The following is a 10,311-nucleotide window of genomic DNA, read 5'->3' as shown; positions in this document are numbered from 1 at the left end:
AAACATGATGACGGGAGTCGCCTGGCCCAGTGGTGCTCACTCCGGGAACGTGGAGAAGCCTCATGCTGCTCCTGCAGGTTCTGCCTCAGCCAGGCAGGACCCGGACCACAGTGTCAGCTGTGAAAGTGCCCCAGGATGTTCACATGCACAATCAGGGCAGAGAACCCCTATCCTAGCTGGGAAAGAGGCAAAGGAGTTTTCTTGAAGATTTTACCCTGCTTATTCAACTAGCAAATGCACATTGATTCCTTCGAGGAATGAAGCCCAGGACCACATGCTTGATTTGTAGGGCCCAGCCCCAAAGCCAGGATCCTGCAGCCTCACAGAAGAGCCAAACAGGTGTACCCCAGGTTGAGGGCTGGAAGCTGTGGACACACAGGAGGGGATCAAATTCAGCTCTCCAAAAGCCACAGGAACAGCGGTAGGATGTTCCAGAAAGAGGCAGCCACTTTTGCAAAACCACGGAGGAGAAATTACACAGAAGCTGGCAGAAACCCCAAGGAATTCAGTAGGATGGACTGTAGGCAGAATTAAGATATGGCGGGAGAGGGAAGGGCCCATTCCTTGCCATGAACGCAGACGGGTCTGGGCTTTGAGTAGAGAGGGAGGGGGACACGAGGTTTCCCCAGGGACAGAGCCGAGGCCTATCGGGGAGAAGAGCTTGGGCACTGAGGGTGAGTTGGCAGCTGACAGGGGAAGTGCTTTGCAACCATGCCAGGCTGGTAGGTCACCAGGGGCTGCAACAGTTTAAAAGAGAACTTTGAAGCCCTTGGCGTCTTTAACAGTTACACGCAGGGAGACCACAACTTGAGGGGTGCTGCTGCTTTTCCATCCCAGCCTCCTACACACAGGCACACACACCCACACGCAGGCGTCCACAATCAGGCACGTGCGCCCCAACCACGTGTCTTGTGCACGCACGATCAAGGCCACAGGTGGTAGCCACAGAGGCTGGTGGGGCTGAAAAGCCTCCTTAATCCATTTACTCTGCAGGGAGTCAAGGAGGAGCCCAAGTTTATGGCTTGAGCACTTTGGGGGGGTCAGGTGATGCCAGGCCTTAATAAGGAAAAGTGGGGAGAATGTTAGGGGGTGCAATCCAAGGCCTCCGGTGGGAAAGTTTGTTCTTAGTTTGTCCTACTCTGGGCTAGTCAAGCCTAATGGAAATCCTGTAAGGTCTGTATGTTTCTGTATGTATAGGGGGTGTGGCATTTTGCTGAAGATTTATTTATGCATATAAGAACTGGGGTACAGGCGATGAGAGGATGCACCAGAGACAGTGGGGAGCAGAACAGGCAGATTGACTGAAATACACTGCTGAGGGGAGCCGCGGGCGGGTCAGGAGAGGTCTGCTGCGCCATGTGGGTCACCTCGCTGGGTGGGGATCGAACTCGTGCTGCAGTGGCTGTGGCCAGCTCCATCGTGCTGCGCTTTAACCTGTTGCACCACCGGGGGGGGCCCAAGTGTGGCATTTTAACAACTGTTATATCCATTGATTTGAAACCTTGGTATCACCTGGGTAAAAGGGATTCAGGGCCTAGGAGAAGCCAGGCAGGGCTTTGTGCACGGAGCTCATTCTGCCTCCCTGTCAACCCAGGAACGTGCTTCAGCTCCTGTGCTTTCACCCGAAAGCCCCCTGGAACGAAAAGCTAGATAAGGCAGACAACCCCGCCAAGCCCAATACCATGCTTCTCGAGGCAAACACGCAAGCAGAGTGTAAGCAGCTCCATTTATTTGAGTAAATAGCTCGTAAATAAACCATTGGTAAACATTACAAAATTAAATACATTTTCAAAAGCTTGCCAGTATACGTAAAATTCACAAACATAGTTCTTTTAAAAAATAAAATATGTTCAGAGCACCCTTGATATAAAATGCCTGACCCCTGTCCTCGGACAGGGCCGCCTAGGACCTGGTGAGAGGTGGAGTTCCGTGGGGAGGCAGTGGCCACCTCCCGGAGGCCAGGAAGAGCCTCTGCTCTCACCGTGGACTCCGCACATGCCCATCTGAATCCTGATCCCTCTCCAAGGAGCTGGGATGTAACTGAGAGGGGCAGGACAGGCACCCCAGGCAAGGATCAGGGTGCAGAATTAGGGCCAGGAGCCAGCGGCTTTAGCGTATGCTATAGAGACAAGTTAGAAACGTGATCCTCACCCTGCCACACCAGCGAAGGCTCCTGTGTCCACGCTCGAGACGAAATGCGTCTTCCTCATCTCTTCACACTCAGCTTCCCCCCTCTGGTTTGATGCTGCCCAGGCACAGAAGTGACCAGAATCTACTTCTAAGGAGGCAGATACTTCATTTGCTAACTTCCTTATGACATGCTTTCATGAAGAGAGAACAATACATAGTATTTGGTTGAAAGCAGAGAATTAGTTGCTACACAGTGCTTCCTTGTTCCACTGCAGAGCTCCAGTCCAGCGCGTGGGCATTTCTCTCAAAATCCAAACAGTCCTTCAAAGTAAGGGTTCATTAAACTTTAAAATACCACAAATGAGGCAATAAGTACATGACCTGGCAAAGCATCCCAATTAATGAAAAAACATCAAGTCCATAAACTAAGCCCTTGACCAACTCAACGTGTCTGTAGTGTAGCTCATTCAAATAACGGATACACCAAGTGCTTCACTTTGGTGCATAAAGTGAATGTTGAAGGTCAGCAGCGCTCATGCCAAGAAGAGCTAGTGGCCTCTCGAAAGCACACTCGCTGTGACCTCCAATGAAAAGACGACCACGAGGCCATTCCATCAGGGTGAAAGAAAACTCACATCTACGTATTAACTTAGTTGTCTGTAGATATATACAAGGACGGGGCGTTCAACAACTCAGTCAAATGTACAACTGAAGAAAAAAGTATTACCAAAACTAGGTGTAAGAAAACCACCCTCCCTAAACACCTGATTTCTCCAAGATGCTGCCTGAGCCAGACCACCCTTGGGTGTGTGTGGTCACGCGGAAGCCGCAGTCGTAACACCGTTACCATTAAAATATGATACCAACAAAACCCTTAAAAAGAAGAAGGAACACTCTCGAATAAATGTGTGATAGATTCCCCCCCACAGCCCCCCCAAAATAAAAAGTTGCTCATAAGGACAAGTATTCTTCAAGAAAAGTCTTCATGAAGTCCAAGCCCCGGGTCCCTTCTTGGCCTTGGGAGAATCCCCCCTGGGTCAGAATTATACAGCCTTCTTCTGTGGGGGGCTCAGTTTCCTCATGCCCCTTACCCGTGACAGCAGCTCCTTGATGAAGTCCTAAAAGAGATCAGAAAAAGTTGATGTTGAACACGGGTGATTTGGTGACGGGAAGCCCACGGGGATTACAACTGCGGTGGGAAAATGCACACAATGATGTAAAAATAAACTATTATTTTCAAAAAAAAAAGTTGGGCCCTCCCTGGTGGCACAGTGAGTTAAAGCACAGCACTGAGACCTTAAAGCCACTTCCGCATGAGTTCGATCCCCGCCTGCCCCGGAGGTGACCACATGGCGCAGCAGACCTCTCCTGACCCGCCCGCTGCTCCCCTCAGCAGTGTACTTCGTCGATCTGCCTGTTCTGCTCCCCACTCTGTCTCTGGTGAAGCCTCTCACCCTCCACATCTCTGGCCTGTACCCCAGTTCCGTATGAATAAATAAATAAATCTTTAAAAAAAAAAAAAAGTTGATGTTGAGGGAGTCACTCTTGTAAAATGTGGGTTTAAAGCCTTTCAAACAAACTGATGTCCATGACAAGCAACTGATGAGTTGAGTGTTCATCCCAACTAGTATAATAAAGACACTTTTTAAAAATGAAGTGTCTAAACTTCATACCACAATGCTCTCCTTTTGGGGGGAGAAAACGAGGCCGGTTCACTGGACTGGCCCCTGCAAACATCTGAGAGTTAGACCAGTGCTTCCCAGCCCTGAATAAAATAAATGCACATCACCCTCTCGGGGGGGCTTGTGGACTCTGATGGAGTAGTTCTGGGGTGCAGCCCGGGGATCTGCATTTCCAGCTGGCTGCCAGGCTGGCCAGTGGTTCTTCGGTTTGAGTGTGTGTGGGAATCAGCAGGCTCTTACTGAGCGCGGGTAGGTGGCCCACCTGCAGAGTTTCTGATTTAGTGGGTCTGGAGAAGGTGTCTGTGCTGGCATTTCTAAGTAGCTCCCAGAATCATACCTAGGATCACTGTCTAGTTCACTCTGAGTCTTCTGATTTTTTTTTAACGGCAAATCAGAGTTTTAAAGTTTTTTATATAATTCAGTACATACACATACCTGAAATAAAAATTTAAAGAACCACTACTTATACTCAATAGACTCTGCATTTTGTAAACTAGTTTAATTTTATTTTAAAAGGGAGCCCCACTAAAATGATTCTGTGACTTATTCATGGAGGAGACCCCAAAGACTAGAGAAACTGCACTGCTCCCCAGCACCCCTCGGGGCACACACTAGGTGGAGGTCAAGGCTGTCCCATTCACAGTTCCTATGTAGTACCTTCAGGAATCTTCCACTGCTACCTCATGTTTAAAAATAACAGTCTACCGCTTATTAGATAACGTCTATGAGATAACATTTGACAAGAGTTACTTTGTCAAAGACAAAGCTGACCACCAGACTTCCTGCTCAGGAGAACTGGTGGAGGAAGCACCAGGCACAGAGGCCATCTGAGCACAGGGCCACAGGACCCTAGTCTCATCAGGGGCGGGAGAAACAGCCCCAGGCAGTCCCAGCCCTCTTACAACCCCCCTCAGCTTCAGCCCCCCCCAAGGGTTCCCAGCCTGATGACCCCACACTGCTCTCCAGCCCAAACACAAAAGCCAAAATATTTACTATCCCATTAGCCACCACAATTTCTTTTTTTAATAATCTTCCTGCAATTATAAAAGTAATGTGTTTTTACTAGAAAACTTGGAAAATATAAAACAGCAACAATTACTTCTCAAAATGAACCAACATATTTTCTTCTGTGGTAAATGTTTTAATCTCATTAAGATCAGACTGTGTAAATAGATTTTTTTTTCACTTAGCACTATGTTACAAGCTTCCCCTCACATTTAATCATTTAAAAAAGAATTAAGGGTCATACAATCTTTTATTGTGTATATGTAATGTTTTGCATTAAGCATATTCTACAATGTACTCCTTTCCCCTTTCTTGGATATGTGGTTGGTTCCTGGCTTTTTCAAATTATGAACAATGGCACAATTAACATCTTTGTGCATAAATCTGCTTTTGAATGATTCCCTTTGAAGAGCTATTCAGAAGTGGGTCAAAGGACATAAACACTTTAACCACCACCCTCTCTGAAATTGGACAAAATGGAATACATGTGACACTGTGAAATGAGGCCCCAGATGAATCTCCCGGACACTCTTCCATCTGAGTACCCAGATTTCTGGCTTATCTTCAGTTTCCATTCTGCAAAGCTAAATGCATTTCTGATTGCCCCTTTTCTGCGAGGCTTATGCCACACATACTCCGATTGCACAGACAGTGTCAATGTTTTGCTGGTGGAGTCAGTTACACAAATGCGGCTGTGAAAAACTTCAGTATTTGAATGTCAATTTCCTTTTTTTTCTTTTTTAAAGCACAAGTCAAAAATCACAAACCCTATCATTTATCTTGTTAGCAGCTCGGATAGGTAATATGTGCTATTTTTATAACTTACCTTCATAAAGATCATCAAAACAAAGGCTAAAATCACCAAGAAAAAAAAATGTACCCTACAGTGCAAAACTTTCTTCTGCAGGACAAAAGTAATTGATTGGATCATTTAATTCAAATTCAACATTTTCTCAAACAATTGCTCATGCTGTACATAAAGCTCCATAATAAAGAACTTTAAATAACTCATCAGGTATTTACAGTATATTAACATTAATGAAAAACTAATTTAAAATTTTACATAACATAATTTATTTCTACAACTTGATATACCTTAAATGCATATTTTACATTGTTGATTGAATTTGCATAAGAAGGAGCTCAGCTGAGTAAGTTGAGAAATCACAAGAACACAGATGTTCTCCTATGAGGGACTGCGAGCTGCTCAATGCCTCTTAAGTTGGAAAGAAACAGTGAAAAGCACATTGACTCCTTCCAGACTCACTCACCTCCTAACACTCTAGAGCTGGCCTAGCCTGCCTGAGACGTGCTCAGGACCACGCTGGCCAGCAGCCAAGCAGTTATCTTCAGTCTATCTCAAGAGCCATGGTTTTCAACTAAACCAAGCAAAAACCTAAAAGGTCACTTGCTTTTCTTCTTCTACCAGAAGCAAGAGACACAGATGGTCATTTGTAGACATGCGATAGCACAGAATCACAGTGCCTGAGAACATGGGCCACGCAGACACCTGGGGGGAGGGACTGCCATTGGGGCTGAGCACCCCGAGAGTGTCAGACGCAGACATTTTATCACTGGCCAGAAAAAGGAAAATCTATAAGGCTGTTTCCATGGTGCACACAGCTTCGCAACACAGCAGGTGTCAGGCTAAAGAAGGTCATAGCTTCTGGGACTCCGAGAGATTAGAAGCTCTGCATTAATATAAGGCATCAGACCCTCCCTGGAGGTGCAACAAGTTAGGAGCAGCACTGCAAGCTGGCCGCAACCGCTTCACTGTGTTCCATCCCCTGCCCCGGAGGTGACCACATGGAGCAGCAGACCTCTCTCACCCGCCCGCTGCTCCCCTCAGCAGTGTACTTCATCAACCTGCCTGTTCTGCTCCCCACTCTGTCTCTGGTGAAGCCTCTCACCAACCCAGCACCTCTGGCTTATACCCCAGTTCTGTGTGAATAAATAAATAAATCTTTTTTAAAAATACACACACACACACACACACACACACACTGCCATATATATATGGCATCCAGGATCCATCTGGAATCCAGAATCACTGCTCTGCATGGTTGAACCTTCCCTTTCTCCCTCCCCTCCCCTTCTCTCCCTTTACCACTCCTTAAAGATAAGTTTTTTAAAGATTTATTTACTTATTCTTACAAGAACTGGGATACAGGCCAGAGGTGTAGAGGGTGAGAGGCTTCACAGGCAGATTGACTGAAACACACTGCTGAGGGGAGCAGAGGTCTGGACAGGAGAGATCTGCTGCGCCCTGTGGGTCACCTCTCTGGGGGGGTTAGAATTCAGTGTTGCAGTGACTGCCGGTAGCTTCCTAGTGCCTAGACTTAGCCCTTTGTGCCACCAGGGTGGACCCCAAAGACTTTATTAGCTGAACCAGTTTTTTAAGATCTGTCCACTTTGGTATCCTAAGGTTTCAGATACCATTTCAGCTAACAACTTCAGTTTAAGTTTCTCTGGAGCAAACAAATACTTGCTCTATCATTTCAAGACAAGAGGCGTCTCCTCAGTGGCGTTTGTCCAAATCCCCCTCCGAGTGCTGCTCCCCAGAATCTGCTCCCAGCTGCTAAGTCCCCCTGGCTGCTACGGACCAGACCGTGTCCTCCAGACAGCTCACTGAACTGCAGTTGGGCAAATCACCCTCCTGGGCTGAAGCGGTAGCTCCCGAGAACTGAATCTCCATGACCATGCACAAAGCAGAGAAACAGAGGCTAAGAGCTCGGTGGCAGAAGGAGGAGGAGCCTCCAAGCCCGCCTAGAGCCACCTCAGCTGAGAAGGGAAATCCTCTATGAGGAGGGGCCCTCGGGGTCACCCAGAAACGGTGCAACCAGGGGACCTAATCTCCTTAATTCTCTCCTGCTGACAAGGCAAAAAGTCCCTTCATTCTCCCCGGCAAACCCTGACTTCCCTTTTCTTCAACGTCCCCTGCCTTCACTGCGCCATGCAAGGTGGTGACCAAGGGCAGGCGGGCGAGCTGCTCGGTCCTGATGGACGTCTCCCACTCACACAGACCACAGGTGATTGTCACATTGAAAATGGCTGTCTCCTATCAACCTGTCTGATGCTTTCTTGATGATTTTGCGGCCTAGAAGAACCCCAAGGGTTCAGGGGTGTTCCCTTTACCCCTTGACACTACCATCAACACTGTCATCGTCGAGATTACACTGAAAAGGTTTCTAGACTGTACAAATGCAAACACAGGCCCACCACTCCCACCCCAACCTCCCGAGCCCCGAGGAAGGGCTGGACAGTGAAGGCAGATACGCCAGGGGGTGCCCGCCGCAGGGTCTGTGGCCCTGGTCCCCTGCGGCCTCAGGAGACAGGCTCCATGGGCCAAGGGGATCCACACCAGCCTCTCGCTCACCTGATCTAGGGTTGCAACACCTTCCTCCCAGCTTCCCTGCCTTTGACCTCTTCTCTCCCAAGGTCTAGGTCACACCCAGCAAATTCAGTCACCCTAAGAGCCACTTCCACTGCTGACTTCCCCTCTCAGGGAGTTATAAGCCAGTCTGTTTGCTCTTCACAGCAGGGAGTGTTGGAGAGGGACTTGAAAACATTCCTTGCAGGGGTACTTCCCAGTCTCTTAGCTCTACTTCTTCCTGCTCTCTCTCCCTCCCAGTCTCTTAGCTCGACTTCTTCCTGCTCTCTCTCTCTCACAGTCACAAAGACAGACACTCGTACTCACACACAGATGCACTCACGCACACTCACACAAGCTCACGCCCATGCACAATCATGTGCACACACACAAACACACCCATGAGCTCCCTCACACGGTACCAGCAACCACAGTCGCCGCCCACCTGCCTTTGTGCCTCGTCAAAAATCTGACATCAGCGAACATGTAAAACTCCAGTTCACAAAGATAATACCAGTGGGGGAAAAAACTCCACGGTTCAGGACAATCTATTTACAACCTACATGGAGGTCAACGGAATTTCGTCCAACATATGTAAAGAGCTCTTACAAATCAACAAGGAAAACACCGAGTTAAAGGCGGACAAAGCGTTTTCGATGGAAATTCTCGGAGCAGGAAACATGAGCTGCCCAAGCGCAAGGTGGGGGCAGGGAGAGGCCTCCGACTGCCGTTAGTGAGCAGTCAGGAGCGGGCGTGTTAGAATAATGAGCGATTATCAGATAGGTTAAAAAAAAAAATGACGTATGGCAATACCTCCGGGGGAATAATGAGGTCAGAAGAGGGGCTCTCTCACCCAGGCCAAACACTGAACAGCTCCACGTCCGCCATGGCTTGGGAAACGTTCATTGGGATGCAAGGTCAAGAGTAGCTGTTTTATTGCATCATTGTTCGTAATAATGAAAAGCTGGACACAGCCTAAGGGAAGCTCACCAGAACAATGGTTAAGTATGTAAGGGTACCCTGATGGCTAGGAACCCTGAACAGCAATCAAATGAATGAAAGCGCGCCTGTGTCAACATGGACAAACCTCAGAAATCTAATTTGGGTAAAATAAGCAAGCTGAAGGAGAAAAATTGCAAAATATTTATATAGCTATAAAGCATGTAAGATAATCCATGTGCATATTTGTCACCCCCCACTTGGCGACAAGAGTCCTATTCATCTTTGTTTAATGTACACGAGATGTTTAATATACAGGAGGCACTCAGAGGTTTGCAAAGGAAAGAACGTCAGCAGGAAGCTACTAACTCATGCAACTCTGCTCCAAATGAAGGAGCAGAGAGAGCACACTGGAATGTTTGTGCATCAATTGGGGTGGGGGGCGGGGCGGGTAGAACTATGCACAGTGTCAGCTGGCCCTATGTACTGTGGAAGAAGGTTCTAGAGGTTTGGCTTTAAGCACCAGAAGGCTAGCTGACCTGGAGGGAGTTAGGGAAGGTGGGAAACATTTGGGGAAGAGTGGACCCTAAGATTGCAAAGGAAAGGAACGCCAGCAGGAAGCTACTAACACACACACACACACACACACACACACACTCCACACACATACATACATACACGCACCCGCACACATACCATGCGCAAGGCCGTGCACACAACACACATACACATAGCCACACCCGTAGACAAGCATACATGTACCTACACACCACACACACAGATAGACACAGGAGAGCGCTTTCAAGGCAGCAACAGAGAGAAAAGAGACATTTCCAGCAAGCTTGGAAAGCTGACTTTATGGAACAGGCAGTCACCTGATTTCTAGGAACAAAAAGAAGCCAAAGTCCGTTTCCGAGGGGGTCTGGCAGCAGCTGTAGAAACAGAAGGTCCTGCCTGGTGCGGGAGTTTCTGCTGTGTGCCGCTGTCACAGCCTCAGAGCCACTCTCTGCTCTGAGCTATTGTCCCAAGGTCCCCCTGGGCCCTGGGGTGTCGGCTCCCACCCCTCCCACCCATGCTGGCCTGGGTCAGAGGCAGCAGATGGACCCCAGTTCTGTAATTATCACCATGGCCAGGCGTCTGGGACCCTTCCCTGGTCACCCAGTGAGTCATCTGTCACCCTCCCTG

The 10,311-nt window shown here is 48.2% G+C and overlaps 1 protein-coding gene across 1 annotated transcript in view; it reads right to left on the bottom strand.

The window, feature by feature from the left end:
• Positions 1 to 1,707: 1,707 nt before the first annotated feature.
• PPP1R14C (protein phosphatase 1, regulatory (inhibitor) subunit 14C) overlaps positions 1,708 to 10,311 on the bottom strand; it is a gene marked incomplete at its 5' end in the record, with an annotated part of 76,831 nt that continues 68,227 nt past the window's right edge. The window contains one exon of the mRNA XM_012735102.1: positions 1,708 to 3,248. Within this exon, the coding sequence (XP_012590556.1) occupies positions 3,174 to 3,248 (75 nt within the window). The remainder of the gene's footprint in view (positions 3,249 to 10,311) is intronic.

Source organism: Condylura cristata, unplaced genomic scaffold, assembly GCF_000260355.1.
Source record: "Condylura cristata isolate star-nosed mole 26May11 unplaced genomic scaffold, ConCri1.0 scaffold00001, whole genome shotgun sequence".
Lineage (NCBI taxonomy): Eukaryota > Metazoa > Chordata > Mammalia > Eulipotyphla > Talpidae > Condylura > Condylura cristata.
The sequence above is the reverse complement of the archived record's forward strand: the minus strand, read 5'-3'. Positions and strand labels throughout refer to the sequence as shown.